The sequence below is a fragment of the Podarcis erhardii genome (genome assembly GCF_964252035.2).
Source record: "Podarcis erhardii genome assembly, chromosome: 2".
Taxonomy (NCBI): Eukaryota; Metazoa; Chordata; class Lepidosauria; order Squamata; family Lacertidae; genus Podarcis; species Podarcis erhardii.
The window spans coordinates 77697564-77714144 of NC_138498.1; the positions used below are offsets into that span (position 1 = coordinate 77697564).

General features: G+C 37.8%; 2 protein-coding genes across 5 annotated transcripts in view; one reads left to right on the plus strand and one right to left on the minus strand.

Annotated features, from left to right (window-relative positions):
• The window catches only part of CENPP (centromere protein P), a 148050-nt gene that overhangs the window by 122155 nt on the left and 9314 nt on the right, over positions 1-16581 (minus strand). For all 3 annotated transcript variants that reach the window (XM_081848577.1, XM_081848575.1, XM_081848576.1), the window contains exons 5-6: positions 15812-15900; positions 13160-13256 (exon numbers count right to left, since the gene is read on the minus strand). In XM_081848577.1, coding sequence (XP_081704703.1) covers positions 13160-13256; positions 15812-15900 — 186 coding nt within the window. The remainder of the gene's footprint in view (positions 1-13159; positions 13257-15811; positions 15901-16581) is intronic.
• OGN (osteoglycin) lies at positions 606-15129 on the plus strand. 2 transcript variants are annotated; one of them, XM_081848574.1, is made up of 7 exons: positions 606-924; positions 1472-1707; positions 5910-6000; positions 7327-7485; positions 8755-8957; positions 9754-9849; positions 10450-15129. In XM_081848574.1, the coding sequence occupies exons 2-7, from the start codon at positions 1507-1509 to the stop codon at positions 10621-10623; spliced, it is 924 nt and encodes a 307-aa protein (XP_081704700.1). In that variant the 5' UTR covers positions 606-924; positions 1472-1506; the 3' UTR covers positions 10624-15129. The 2 variants fall into 2 exon arrangements, with proteins under 2 accessions (XP_081704700.1, XP_081704699.1); XM_081848573.1 differs by having other exon boundaries at positions 607-924; positions 1448-1707.

A 16581-nucleotide genomic window follows, 5' to 3' on the forward strand; every position in this document is an offset into this window, starting at 1 on the left:
CAATAAACATTCTACAACAACATAGCTTTGGGCTTACAAAACTAATCCAAATGAAAATATTCTCAGCTGATGCATCTTCTATTTGGAGTCCCAGCTAAAAGTAACATACCAAAGCACAGACAGTTTCAGCAGTGATGTCTTTCAACAATAAATGCTGTTTGTACATTTAGGTTCTGTTTATCTTCGCTGGCTGTGTATAAAACTGAAAGATTTCCCTTCTTTTAAGAGGTATAAAACATAGGAAGCACTTTTCATATCAAGACATGAATCTGAATTATTTTTCAATGAAATGTAATTTTTCTGCCATATGCACTTTCTGTCATATGTCATTTTCATATGCAAATCTGCTTCTATTACAAACTGTATTCTCAGTGAATATACATCACACTGTTTTCTGTAATGAGCTGTTAAGGTTGGAATGCTCTCAAGATTTTCAAAACCTACAACCAACTAAACTGCAAACTAAAAGCTTGAATTTCCTCTGTGTGTATCTTGAGTTGCAAGTTTTAACTGCACAAAAAAAGTGGAATGCGTATGCCTAAACTGAAACGGAAGTCAGCTCCTTTGTCTTCCATTAAATGCTAAACTAAATGAGAAGCATATGACTTTGCTTGTCTTTATTGCATGAAACTGCAGTTGGTCCAGTTAAAGCTTTGAACGATAAGAGCAACTATATTAACATATTAAGTTGAATATTTTCCAATATATTAGCCGAGCAGGACTGATTTATCATTTTGCATTCAAGACTGCATGCTGACCCAGCCTTATTTACCCCACAGAAGGTGCTTTTAAAGTTTGACAGTTTTTGCAGTAGTATCATTTCAGACTGCTGAAAATAATCTCACTCTTGTCTAGCCATTTGGAATTAATGAAGAGAAAACCATATTGAAACAGTCACACAAGAGATCTCAATCAGCGAAAACGGTAGGTGTTATCTTCCAAGAAGTTATCTTATCAGTTTTAACAAGTTATTGTAAAAGTTTATTATATACTAGATTACATATGTTAAAAGTTAAAGTATTTTTTTTCTATTGTATGCATGCTATTTTTTATAGTTAAATACATTGTTATTACTTTGTTGCATATTTCAAAGTTTAGTTTGCTCTACAAAATAGTCCTTAAGACAATGAAAAAAATACTTTTCAGTCCCAGGCTGGGCTCAGCCCTGTTCCTTTTAACTATTTCATCACCATACATACAAAATCTAAAACAATGTTTTGTATGTATTTCTATCAGCACTTAACTCACAAAACAAGTCTGCAATGTATCAATTTGTACTTCTATTTTTCTACACTGTACATTGTCAACTTTTTAACATTGGAGATATTTATAGAAAGAATGCTAAGAGTTAATAATTTTTCCACGTTCCTTAAGCATTAGAAATCACTGCCAACTAGACCTCTACGCTTTAAATATTGTTTTGAGAGATTGCTTTTTTTATTTCCAGTCACAAAGAAATCATTCTGCTTAGTCCTTCCAGCTCAATACAAGCCTCAGCCTCTCAAAATGAAGACTTTGCAGAAATTTGGTCTCTTCTTTTATTTTTTGTTGCCCTTGGTGAAGTTGGCACCACCTAAACAACACTCAGCCACATTTTATGACTCTGGTTTGGCCACTCTTGAAGAGACAGTATTTAAGCAAAGTTATGAAGACATAATATTTAAGGAGGATTATGAAGACAAGCCACAGGATGCAGTAAAAAATCAGGTATTTGACAAGTTCTGTGTTCATCTATGCATGCAAGCATGTTCCATGGGTAATTATGAAAACAAGTGGAAAAAATAAGGATAATGTAAAGTTAGCCAAAATAAAATCATAATATAGTTACACACAATTGTTTTATTTTGTTCCTTTATCATAGTGGAACTGTTTGGGCGCATAGGAATGGGCAATGTGACATACCTATGTGGGCCACAAACAATGGGTGTGAGCCCACGTTTGCCTTAATGCATGACTTTCTTCCCCTTTTATTTCAAAAGTACATTTTACCAATTATCTGTTACATTATCATAAAGAGTGACCATTCTGCACTGATATACAAAAAATCAAGTGTGGTCCATTGATCTATCATGAACTCATTTTCTGGTCTAGACAAGTCTTAGGCTTATCCCAACCCCCCAATCCCTTTTGTGTAAAATAGGTTTAACAGTGGCCTATTTTATGAGAGCAACATTAACATATATTATAAGGAATTTTGTGCATTATATAAATGATAAACAGCTATACAGTACAACCCTCAATTATTCAAACCAAAACAGAGCATTGTACCTTAACAAGCCTTATAAACTGCCACTACATTTAATGAATTTACAATGTGCTGCCCTATTCAATAGTATTAAATACCTGCCTTGTGACCATTCAGTGATGGGCGGGCTACAAGTACAAATAATAAATAAATCAGTATTTAAAATTATATTGTCTAGAATGTAGTACACATATGCAGAAAACCTATGGTGGATCAAAGCCTCATAACATGATGTTCAGAGCCAATGCCAAAAAGAAATTTAAGGTTTTAGCATTTATGTTGTTGTTGCGGTTGGGCATGTGACAAAGCTAGAGCCAAAAACACTCCCATTCTGCCTACTTGCTCTTTCAAGGGAAGTGCAACTCATCCAGGGCAGCAGTATTCATAGAATCATAAAGCTGGAAGGGACCCTGATGATCATCTAGCCCAACCCCCTGCAATGCAGGAATATGCAGTTGTCCCATACGTGGATCAAACCTGAAACCTTGGCGTTATTAGCACCATGCTCTAACCAGCTGTCACAGTTGGTGACAATTTAATTATTACATTATCTGCACATGTATTAAGTTCTTAACTGTTTATTCCTTAAAGATGTCTATTTACTATTTTTAAAATTGTTTACCTAAAAAGGAGAAAGTGTAACATTTTAAATAGAGTAAACTGTGCTTTGCACCAGTAGATGGCGCTTCAGTAAGATGAATTTCAGTTTATAGTACATATCTTGCGAATTTGTTTTATGCAAAACTAGCCCATGTAATGTAAGATGCGTTTAATGATGTTTGAGATTGCTATAATCCACCCTGGGTCCTTCAGTGAAGGATGAGTAATACATTTAATAATGAAAAGAAGAAGTGAGAAAGGGGTTAAAGAAGGGCAGCCAAAGCGATTAGAGTACTAAATGGGAAGAAGCTAATGTTTCACTTAAAAGAGAACCAAATACAGGGGTTACAACTGAAGGGTATTAAAACAAAGACAAATTGCTTTTCTATTCATAATACTCAAACAGGATATGGACAACAAAATTAACTCAATGAGCATTTAAGTGGATCAAAGACTTAAGCTCTTCTCATATATTCCATACATTTACCTGAATTTTTGCAAGTAGCACAATAGTTTGTCACCTCATATTTTAATACCATTTATGATTTCCCTGTCTTTTAATTCATGAACAAGAACAACATCAAAGCAGCAATACCCAAACTCGGTGGCACATTTGCATACCTTGAGGGGGGACTGGGGTATGATTTATAATTATTAATAAAACAGCCTGAAGGAAAAATGACCCAGTAGAACAAAACCCTGCTCACAAGTTTACAGTAAATTAAATTAAGTCACCTTGTTGGATCCCTCCACCATTCCATGTCTCTTCAAAACATGACTACATAAGGAAAACCCTGCCAAAGATCTAGCTTGTCCAACATTCTATTCTCCAAGGGCCAACAAGATGCCTATGGGAAGCTTACAAGCAACTGGTTTTCAGAGGCATGCTGCTCTCAATGCTGGGGTAACATAGCCATCTTAACTAGTACCCCTTGGAGCCAGGAAGCCCCCCATATGGCAATTGTTCCGCTGCAGCCCCATTGCCAATCTATGGGCAGTGACATCCTCCTGAGGAAATGCATACCGGGATTTCCTCCTATGCAACCGAAGGCACAAGAAAATCCCAGAAACATCACTGTTGTACAGAAATGGCTGTAACTATCCATAGTCATGCTGCTCTGAGATTTTTAAATAAGGCAACTCCCAAGTTACGTTCCAAGACACTGCGTGTGTAAGTGAAATCACATGTATTAGAAACACCACTGAAAAAGCCGGCAAACATCCCGTTCTGCCCCGTTCCTTTTTGTGATTTTTTGGGTGGCTTCCAGGTTCAGTGTGATGCACATGTACACAGTCACACACATATAAGTCACACCTAAAATGGCCACTGCCTGTATTAAGCAGTTTATAAATGTTTCATATACCTAAACAATAAATGAAAGGTCAGAGGACCCAGTTGATGTGATGAGGGGTGATCCTGCTTGATGGCTGAGCAATATGGAGTTGCAAAAAGGATGGTCAGCTCAGTCCCAGTAGTTGTCTCAACTATAATGATATGGAGCAAAACACAATCAGTTGTTTGTCCAGCTTCAAAGTGTTGTTGTGGTATCTGAGAGGCTTTTATTCCCTCATTTCATTTTCCCAGCAGATCCCAGGGCAGGATTCTGAACTTCCAAAATTCTGATGGAACTACCAAGAGGGCCCCCTCTACTAATATTAACACTGGGGAGGGTCTGCAGGGAATCAAGGGGCCGTTCAGATATTTGAGGTCTAAATTGTTTGGGGCTTTAAATACTAGCGTAAGCACCTTAAATTGGGCCCAGAAAAGAATTAGCAGCCAATGCAGCTGTTTTAGAACAGGGGTTATATATGAGTAGTAAAGGCAGCCCCAGTCAGTAATCTGGCTGTTGCATTTTGAACCAGTACAAGTTTCTAAGTCATCTTAAAGGGCAGCTCCAGAGTGCACTGTAATAATCCAACCTGGAAGTTATCAGAGCACTGAGTACTGTGGCCAAGTCATCTCTGTCCAAACGGGGCCATAGCTGGCAAACAAGCCATAGCTGGAAATAGGCATTCCTAGCCACGGAGGCCACTTAGACCTCAAGTAACAGTGCTGGAGCCAGGAGTATCCCCAAGCTATCAACCTGCTCCTTCCAGTGGAGTGCAATCCTGTCCAGAACAAGCTGTGTTTACCTCTTGGACTCAAGAAATTGGAACATACAACACCTTTGCTGGTCCACATCCAGCCTGCCACTGCCTCCACACACCATCCCACTTCTTATTAGTCTGAGTGTTCATTGCAATTCAGAATTGGTAACCATGGTTTGATCCCAGTTACAGGGAGCACTGGGACAAGGGTGGCGCTGTGGATTAAACCACAGAGCCTAGGACTTACTGATCGGTAGGCCAGCGGTTCGAATCCCCACGACGGGGTGAGCTCCCATTGCTCGGTCCCTGCTCCTGCCAACCTAGCAGTTTGAAAGCACGTCAAAGTGCAAGTAGATAAATAGGTACCGCTCCGGTGGGAAGGTAAACGGCGTTTCCGTGCACTGCTCTGGTTTGCCAGAAGCGGCTTAGTCATGCTGGCCACATGACCCGGAAGCTGTACGCCGGCTCCCTCGGCCAATAAAGCAAGATGAGCGCCGCAACCCCAGAGTCGGCCATGACTGGACCTAATGGTCAGGGGTCCCTTTACCTTTACAGGGAGCATTAAACCCACAACCTCCCAGTTCAGTCATCACAGCAAACTACCAGCCAGGTTATATTGTATTAAGCTGGGTGTGCCAGGGAAAGAAGCTCACACGCGGTGCATGTCTGATCCAATAAATCATGGTTGTTGGGCCAGGAACATGACATCTGATCTGCCCACTATCAAATGGAAATAACAAAGTATTGCTTAATTTAACTGTCTGTACTCAACATGAGGTGTCACATGAAGTTACCCTATCCCAGAAGTACTGCTGAATGTTAGATTTTGGTGTGTGTGTTTTAAACTAGATTGTTTCCAGTGCTCCAGGAAATGTTCCAGACAATGTGGTTTATTAACTTTTAAAGGTTTTACCACCACTATTGAAAAATAATATATTAATCCCTGCATGTGTTTTTATAACTTCCTACATATAAGGAAAGCAATGATATGCTCCTTTTCCACGAAAATGAACTGCAAATGCAGAGAGATGAAGAGATACTTAGTGAGGGATCAACAAATTTAACAGGTAAGATTTTACCACATTACAGTATAATATCAAGCTTAAAACAAACAAACAAAATAGTTACCAAAAATGTGAGAAAGTATGCACACTGACATAAGCATCAGAATTAAACTTGCCACTTGCTTGGAGCAAGTAATGATTGCCCTGAATGAACCACAAAGTGCAAGATGCACTGGTCTCCCCTTCTCTCCTATTTCTAATGCTTCTAGTCAGAGAAGCATGTTTTGGCAGCTGTGTGCATACACACTCACATACTGCAGGCTTTAAAAATTGTACTTTTTTTATAAGCCTAGACAGCAAGCACATGCTCACAGATATCACAGAGTTGCATTTTCCCAGACAAAAATGATGCCAGAGAAAGCAGAAAGCTCAGCAACAGATCTCACTTCTCAACTACAGTGTTAGTGCTGACAATATGTGATCAATCAGTGTTGGGTCTAGCTGCTTCAGAATCATGACTAAGGTTTCTCAGTGTCAGAAGAACAGGGGATGGAGAACAAAAATACAGTGGTACCTCGAGTTAAAAATGCCTCAGGTTACAAACGCGTCAGGTTACAAACTCCACTAACCTGGAAGAGTTACCTCGAGTTGAGAACTTTGCCCCAGGATGAGAATGGAAATCATGTGCCAGCGGCACAGTGGCAGCAAGAGGGCCCATTAGCGAAAGCACGCCTCTAGTTAAGAACAGTTTCAAGTTAAGAACGGACCTCCGGAATGAATGAAGTTCGTAACTAGAAGTACCTCTGTAGGCAATAGTGAAGTGAGTAGATTCCTCTCCTTGAAAACAAATGAGGAGGATTGAACCCATTTGTCATATCAAATTTCATTCCAATATCCTAAGGTTTGAGAAATATTACAATTAAAGCAAATAAAAAGAAAATAGAGACTATTTCTCATGATCTGACTATTAAACCTGGAATTCTAGTTAACCTACATTTGTTATCCTTTCATCTATCTGTATTTTTCAACCCATACAACAATAAGAAATGGAGTTGAAAACATTTTAGAAAGAATACGTACACTATCTCAAATTTACAAGATATGGTAAGTTTCTATGCTTTAGAAATCTAAATTCTAAAATTTACTAGATCAAGTCTGTTTGAATAAAGTGCTATATAAAAAATTCTGTTGACTGACACTAAATTCAAAACTGTCCGAAGGCCTCATGTGATATGAGTAAAAAAATGTTTCCATATCCTAATGTCTGCAAAATGCATGTAAGACAATTTGAATATAGCATTTATGCCCCATAAAGTGTGCCACTAGGACTGACAGACAATCAACTGTCCAACATTCCACTTACATAGAAACAAAATTATCTTATTTCAGATTTGGCTACTTGTCTGCTGTGTGTTTGTTTAAGTGGTTCAGTTTACTGTGAAGAAACAGATATGGAAAGTGTTCCAGCTCTGCCAAAAGAAACTGGCTATCTTTATGCACGTTTCAACAAAATCAAGAAGCTGAAAGTATCTGATTTTGCTGAAATTCGTAAGTATATACTTGATTTAAAACTACGTACCATACTTCTTGACTATACTAAAGGTTTGGGTAAAACATTAAAAATACATTTCATTACCTTTAAATTCATGTCCATATACTACTGCTACTGAAGGTGATTTACATCTCATTCATAAAATTTTAACTGCAACCATCTATATTAGTAAACAAATAAACACTGACCAAGATCACTCTATTCTTTTTAAGTTCAATTCATTTATTATTCTTATTTTTAAAACTTATTTTTGCAGATAAATAACCACAGGTATTGTATGAATCACCATCCTGGAAGAAGCAATCCTTTCCCACACAAGGGACTATCTCTTTACATGATTCCTGTGGCCACAAAGTCAGACCTAGATAACAACTAAGAAAGAATATTTTAATCTTCAGCAGTACCATTTTCTTCATATGCATATACATGTATGGTTAATTAAGTATTTAATTGATTAATTAATTAATTAATTAATATTTCTTCATCAATGACAACCCTAGAAATAAGATAAAACAGCATAGTACTTTCCTTGAACAATGCCCACTGAATGAGAAAGGATTAATCCTAGAACTCTTTTCTGTAAGTTGAACACAGTGCTACTCTAGGAGGAAGACCAAAAAAAGAATACATGCTCATAGATTAGCAGGACAACATTGTGTAAGCTGGCAGGAAGCAGACACTGGGTACCCTTGAGCAGCCTGATCAAATGCCAAAATCGCAGCAAAAAGGGATAAAAAAATAAAGTAGCTTTAGTGCTGTGGTTTAAACCTTCCTACTGAGCCAACCACCCAGCTCCTCAGAGGGCTGCAGAGCAATCATTTGATTAAGTGGTAAAAGAGAGATAACAGCTGAGGAGGTGAGCCTGTTTGTGCACTTTTATTACTGAGTGTAGTGGTGGGGGGCTTCTCTTCCTTGACAGCCCATGTGCACAGAAGAGGAATGAGCATTCCCTTGCACTAGTCTGCTCACTCAGTTGCATGAAATTCCTGGTCATCTGTGGTTACCAGGCTAGTGCTTAAAATAATGAATTAGACATTTACAATTGGCGCTGCCACTGTAAAGGAAGAACATTGGAGGACATTGAAGGCAAGCTTAGTTTATTTGAAGCTCTCCCGGGGAGAAAAATTATCAGTGCAATACCCAGGACTCCATAACCAGGCTGCACAGCACAGCCTATTATGCAGCAACACTTTACTAGGGGCTTAGCAGGTGACTGCTTACGAAAAGCATCAGAGCCTATCTTTTCTTTCTTTCTTCTTTTTTAGCCACACTGAAAAGAATAGATTTGACTGGAAATATGATACAAGATATTGAAGATGGGACCTTTGCAAAACTAGTATTATTAGAAGAACTTTCACTTGCTGATAATAGACTTGCCAAGCTTCCAGCTTTGCCTCCAAAGCTAACTTCACTGAAAGCAAACAATAACTTTATTAAAAGCAGAGGAATTAAAGCAAACGCTTTCAAGGTAATAAAATTTATTATTACAATTGATTCCTATGTCATGCTAAGCCAAACCATGGCTTAGTGCAACATGTACGCTCCATGAGAGAACATCCTGGCCACTTGGTTCCTCCTCAGTTGTTTTGCTGCTGTGCTAGAGTGAGCCATGGCCTGGCGTGTGCACGTCGTCCGAACCCAATCTTGTGGTTTAGCTCTTCAGACTATCTAAGAACTATACCCAAGATTTGTCCTGTAGTTTATAGTTTATGCTTTGGGAAGCTTTTCTACTTCTTCAATACAATATTGCATGGGATCCCAATCCAAAGGACCGTACAACTAGTTTTGCATCCCCAAGAGGGCTGTCATCTTGTTTCTTAACATAGCAGCCCACCATGCTACATAGCATTTCACCATTTTTTGCTCAAAATATCCAAAAACAAGTTGTTCAGAATTAATGTTATGAAAAGGAGAAGAGGTAAAGTAGCATAAATAAGCTGGGATTTAATTCATTAATTTTGGCATGCTGAATGGCTTATATATGCCCAGTGGAATCTTTGATTCTCTTCATGCTCCTCTCTCCGCATCTACAGCATCTATCATATTGGTGTTGGTCCAAAAGAACTGAATGAGATCACTTTTTAAAAAATGTGTTATTCTTTTTAGATTAAGTAATATTTATTTATACTACAGGCTTCAAACATCTTTCAACACAACTGAATAGCCCAATCCCTATCAATAGATCCAATTAGTAACCAATTATCTTGTTTAAACTGCTTGTAAAACAGTTTCTTTCCCCCTCCTTTTCTGTTTCTCTTTTACAGAAGCTGACCAACTTGTCATTTCTCGACCTAGGACACAATTTACTCGAGTCTGTCCCACTTAACTTGCCAGAGAGCCTGCGTACTCTGAATCTTCAGGTCTGAAAACATTTTGTTGCTGTTGCACAAAGAAATATTTGTGTGTGTGTGTACACACACACTACCAATGGCCCAAGAAAACTCAGCTTTACATTTTTTTGTTTCATTTTTGTATTTTAAAATATTTCATCAGAAAGGTGGTTTATAAATTAAGTTAATAAATAAAATAAAATAGAAGTTGTGCACTGAAAGCCTAAGCAAGGGAAACAGCAACCTGGCCAATAAAGAATACTGTTCTCTGGTAACTTACAGATTCTTCTGAAGGGATATGTTACTGTAGCGTAGGGACTCCCATTTGTAATCTATAGGAATCTGCAAGTTTTATTTTTCTTCATGTAAAGAAGAAATTTTCAGGGAAGAATACCATGCAATAGACAAATAAAGTTGTATAGGAAGAGCCATGAAGGAACCAAACATTAGTGTAAGGAGTTTGGAAAAACCATGTCCTATATACAATGTACATATTTATAACAGAAATCATTATAGTGCTGTAGAGAGAAGTATTGAATAGGATTTCAATGAAAGAAAACATCAAACTAGTATATCTTTTAACTAGCATTGGAACTTCAGATTTTTCAAGTTCACTGTTTTGATTTGCAGTTCAACAACATAACCAGCATCACAGATGAAACATTCTGCAAAGGGAACAATCAGACCCGTTACGTTCGGCAACGCATGGATATCATAAGAATGGATGGCAACCCAGTCATCTTGGGAAAGTACCCCAATGCTTTTATGTGCCTGAGAACCTTGCCTATAGGCACATACTTTTAATTATTAACAAAACTGAAAATGGTAAAAAGTAGGTAAAGATTACCATTTTATCACGGTTTCAATTTGTCTTTCCATGTTAATATCTTCACATATGTATATTCAACACTTTTAGCCGTTATAACTTCTACCTTAACTTGGTGAAAATGCACCTTCTGATTTAATAAGCCTGAGCCTTTTTTATTTCTAGAACTTAGACTCAAATATAAAACCAGTAACGTACTCTTTTTTCAAGGGAACCAATCTACAGGCAATGCCCCATCTATGTGCATTCAATATGTGCAAGACCATGTAAATGCGCATCACGCTGAACCCGAAAGTGGCCCAAAAAATCACAAAAAGAGGAAGAATGGGGCGACGGTGGGGAACAGGGTGTTTGCAGGCTTTTGTTTTCAACTGTGTTTCAAGTATGCACTATTTCACTGACACGTGCAGTACCTCGGAACGTAACCCCCACATAAATGGGGGGTTGCCTGTATTTCAAAAGAATAAATGCTTTAACACTGTGTGGAGAATAATCAGCTGATGTAGAGAGAATGGGTAGCATTCTCATGTGACCAGTCTAATGTGTTTTATATAGGAAACACATAATGCACAACATGGGAGAAATGAGACAGATTTTGCTGAAGCAGAATAAACTTCTGTTATTTTCTAGCAAACATAAAGTAGCTGGATTTAAGACACCAGTTTTTTGTCTAATGGCAAAGTAGGACACAATATATTGGGGATAAAATGGAGGCAACAAGCAGCTTTTCATCTTTAATCAGTAACAGACCTACAAATAGATCTGAGGAAGTTTCCCATTGTTTAAAGTTGGCAACTTCTTAGTTTGCTTTTCCACTTACAGAAACGGAAGTGTGAAGAGAAAGCAAAGGGTCTGTGTAAAGGTGCATGAACCTCATACAAATCCTAGGTTATTAAGCCAGGATTTCATCATGTGAATGAGACCAGTCAGATTGAGTTGTTTAGATTTCTGAATCAGAAATAGTCAGCACCTGAAACTCATGCTTGGCAATATTAATATTGCTTAAAAGATACCATGCAACATAGTCTCTGCATTGAACACTGTTACCAAAAAAACAATTACTCATTATCTGAAAAACCCTGAAGAATATTAATAACTGAACAATTCATAATGTACCTTATTGACACTCTTTAAGCTGTCAATGTACTTAGAAGGGAAATGCATCCATTTTGGTAATATTAAGTACAGTCCTATACAATTCAAATAGGTATTTACAGACAACCACAATCTTATGCACAATTCTAAGTTACTCTATTGAGCTCTGTGGAACTTGATTCTACCCAATCATGCATAGTACTCTGCAGTAAGAATAAGCAATAACTGTGAATTTTTATTGTATTTAATATATCACTCTCCTCAAGCCACCACATGACTATTTTTAGATTGTGATATCTGTGCTGTGATCAGCCAGAGTTTAAACCCTTATCTCAAAACAGAAGTCATTTGGGCTGGTTAGAATATAATTGTCCAACTTTGTGTATGTCAGCTGAAGACTTCTTCAGAAGTACCTTTTTATCAGTAAATTCTGCGTTCTCTTTTTTCATATCAGATATGTTCTTTTCTGATTTAATTATTTACTAGTATTGAAGATTTTTACAGCTATTAAGCTCTGCTCTAGCTATGCTGCTTTAATTGTACTATGTATCCAATCTCATTTACATGGCAAAATCTTTAGAGATTACTGTTTGTTTTTAGTTTGTGTGTGTTACCTATTGACTAAAACTCTAACATGTCTTATAATACAAACCATCAGAAAGAAAAAGTAAGAAAGAGGACATACTTCACTACTCCTTTGTAAGTAAATGGTCTTCTATGACTGGGCAAAGATGATAATACATAGTATGTCTTTGGCAAAAGATGTGGTTGGGCAATGGCACCAAACCTCACTTCCATTTTATTACCTCAATCCTTTCCTTATTTGAGCACTTTCAATCTCCACCTACAGCCAGGTAGATTGAAAGTTTATTTGATCACAGCATCTTCCTCAGTCTTACGTTCCATGATTTGCCACTCCTCCTCCTACATCCTATGACAAACAAATTGAACCCTTTATTTGCTCTCCACTAAACCCTTCTCCCCTTCCCTCAATAGGCATATTGGGGGAATTCTCAAACTGTTGTGACCCAGTCCCCAGTCCTCTTCTATGACAATTCCAGAGTTACCAGACTCTGAATTTGTGACTAACAGTTCAGACTTACAGATGAGGAGTCTTGTCAGCCTACCAACCACACAATGATCTTGACTCTCCCAGAACCTCAACAGACAAGACAGTGAAAAGTTTCAAGCTCGGCAGTCCACACAAACATAAAACATTATTTTTGAGGGACTGATATTTTTAAAATAGCACAGAACCAAACAACCATGAATTTATATTTTCCCCAAAACTTGCAGTAGCATTAAATTAACCCATATTTCAAAAACCAATGTCATTCAGTTTCCTCTTGTTCCATAATGAAGCTGGTTAACAGAGAAAAAGGAAGGTTTAAAAGAAAGCATAACTTTTCAAAACACTACCTTGAAATGGGTCAAAGTGCGTTTCCGATGATCACACCACTCAGTGAAATAGGAGAGACATTTGAAGAACAGCAAAAGATTCCCACTCTCTTCAACTCTAGAAAACAACATTATGCCATAAAAAAATATTTCCGTCCCCCTTACAAAAATACATTTATAATTTTTTTTAAATCTCTGGATCATCATTAGATTATCTTTAGGCCCTCTGTTGGAAAGAACTTGCTAAAGCTGTTCAAACCAAATACCACATCATTTTGTGTATCTTCTGTTTAGGGTGATTTGTTGTACTGTTTTAAACAGATCTTGAGAGGCTTAGTCCTGATTTGGATGCAATGTTAATCCATAGTTTGTTTAGCTTAACTATAATTTGTTTGTACATCTGAAACCATAGTTTGGGGCCAACAAACCAGTACTGTAGATTACAGTTTGCAGTTGCTTTGTAAAACTCAGTTTGCATTAACTGTGATTTGTAATTACATCTGTGTTCCATATCCTGGTTTAATTCTTAATTGCATTGCTCCACGAATGCTGCACACTCGCCTACACAGATACAAGTGAAGGGTTACTGAAAATTAATCTGCTTGCTTGGTTAAGAAACTGTCACTGACACTTTCACAGACCTCACACACCCTACTCACTCTGCCTGGCAGCTCCATTCCCTACCATCTCATGATTGTCAAGCTTCCAGCAGCAATGATGGAGTGGGAAGGCAGGGAAGAGACCACAGGCACTTTTACTCATATCTAACAAAGAATACATGTTAAAAGCACACATTTGCAAGCCCTACCATCACCAACAAACTCTGGGCAGGATTAATCTAACAAGTCCCATCAGGAACTCCTGAAATTGATTAAGGTGAACAAAAAATAAAATGCTTCTGAAGTTCTCCAGCCATTTGAGAGGTGGGAACATATAAACCCAAGGATCACTGCAAATTGTGCAAGTCACGCTAAACCACTGTTTACAGTCACATGAAAATGAAGTTGTTAAAAGAAAATTGTAACACATGCAAAAAACAACAACTTATGAACCACAAGCTACGTGTGATAACTTTTAATGTTGTTGAACAAGGAAATGTTTCAGAATTGTTGGATTCTACATTAAGTCTTACAAAAAAAAAAAAAAAATTAGAGTACCAAAGCATGATTACGTTTTTGCACCCATACTGGGGTGGGGGGGGGTCAAAAGCAGTGACCCTTCCAGTTATGGCAAAAAATGCTTCATGTTTTACCCTCCTCCACTACCTACAAATGTAGGTAGTCTTTCAGTGCTTAATTGGATCCAGATGTGATTTAATACTCACTTCTGGCACACTACTGATGGACTCAAATTTCAGTTGGCTGGTAGGCAAAAGTCAAGTTTAAATGCTTCATACTGCATCAAGAAAGCAGCTTTTGAAATAATTACGCAATGAGTTAGTTGTGTGATTTAACAATCAAATCTAGCATGAAAGCCAAACACTCGTTTATAAGATTTTGGGGGGAAACTCTTTCCCATCATTATTTTGGTGAATGTGCCACATCAATTATGTTAGGCAAGAGCTGGTATGCCAAAGTAAACCCAGTCTGGTTTGCTAAATATCAATGGGCACTATATACATATGAAAACTGTTACTGCATGAAATCAACACAGTAAATCACTTTGTGTGACCCATACAACAGATTATACTAAACATTGGCTGCCACTTTTTATGTTACTCTCAGAAATGGGCAGAACCTCTGAGATGCCACTGCCTATTTCCACAGATGAAGAGAAAGAGTCAAATGTACTGCAACCAGCAGAGAAATTCAAGATCAGTTAGGCTCAGGGAAATACCACATGCTGAAATAGAAATCCTGACAAGAAAACCTGCATTTATGTACTGCAAAGATGCTGAGCTTATTTTTTTCATTTATCTTTACCTTAATTTTGCGGCCAAGCATGTTTCTAAAGGATCTAAATAGTTAAAAAATAAAAATAGCCATATTGAGGGTTTTGTGTTTGCTTTTGACTTCCATTTGGTTTGATTTGAAAGGGAAAGGAGGGGGGAACTATGCACTTGTAAATATTATTTATTCCAAGCCTGCTGTTCTTACTGGGGGAGGGGGAGAGAAAGCCTTCCTCAGGCGTATTTTGAGTAGCAATTCTCAAAGGCAAGGGATGCTGTAGTGACTCCCTTGACTTTAAGAATTGCTTCTAGAAACATGCCCATAGTGATTCCCCACAATTCACTGGACCAGGACTAAATCATATTTCTAACACTTGATTTCCCTACACAAACCTCCTATTTGACTGTCACTACCCCCATTTCTGCGGTTATTTTAAAGGGGAAGGAAAGAAGAGTTAAAAAAACTCACATGATAAGTTCTCTGACCTATGAACATCTTACATATAAAGTATTTGTGAGTGTGGCAGCAATTCCTCTTCAGGTACTTTTAGAGGAAACTATCTGGACACATTCCAGTCTGGGTTCAGGCATGGTTTTGTTCCAGACTTGGCCTTGGTTGCCCTGACAAATGACCTTTTCTCAAGTAGCGATGGGGAACTGAAATCCTGCTGCTCCTGTTATAAGTCTCAGCAGCCTTTCATACCACTGACCATGGTATCCTCCTGGACCATCTCTATGAATTGGGCAAAGAAAGATATTCCTCTATATATTAGTAGAAGTCTTACCTTGATACAAGCTTGCTTAAATCCAAATATTCATCAGATTCTATCACAATGCTAAGGTCCGTAACAATAGCTGAAACATTTTTGTTACACTGGTTCAGAAAAAAGAAAATGTTTTATTAATAGATAAAATAAGTAGAAAATACTCAAATATAGGACTAAAATATGATCAAATTGCAATGATTTTTTCTATATATAGTACATAATAAATCAATGAAAGGTGACCATTAAGAGAAACTGCAATTTGGCAGAAATTCGGATGTCCTATGTTGATCTCTGCATGAGTTAAGGCTACTCCAAATTCTTTTCAACATTAGGGAAAACTAAGATCTGAAGGCACATGAGTCAGTCATGCTGCTGATGCCAAGGAGGCCAAGAATAGGGTTCTCTACTTCTGTAGTAATACAGAAGGTGTCAAACTTGCACTATACTGCTGGCTTACCCTTCTACCACTGTAAAGTGTGCATTCGACAAGTGTTAAACTACTCTTGGAAGATCTGGCAATGATTACTGCTGTTTCCTCTGGGATGCTTTTAAGATATGGCATTTTTGGATTAGGGCTAGAATGTATCCTTCTAAGTAGAAATAATAGTTAGGAAGAATTTTTGATCTACTGTGACTTTATTTTGTGAACTATGGAACAGCCACTGCTTTTAGAAACATAGGAAGCAGCCCTTTACTGAGTCAAACTACTGCTCCACTGGTTCAGTATACTCTACCCTGACTGGCAGCAGCTCTTCAGGGTTTCAGATGGGGGGCCTTTCCATTCCTGT

Coding starts and splice junctions, on each gene's coding strand:
- OGN (XM_081848574.1), top strand. CDS start 1,507: ATGAAGACTTTGCAGAAATTTGGTCTCTTCTTTTATTTTTTGTTGCCC. Junction 6,001..7,326: donor GGGATCAACAAATTTAACAG/GTAAGATTTTAC, acceptor ATCTTATTTCAG/ATTTGGCTACTTGTCTGCTG. Junction 9,850..10,449: donor TGCGTACTCTGAATCTTCAG/GTCTGAAAACAT, acceptor TTTGATTTGCAG/TTCAACAACATAACCAGCAT.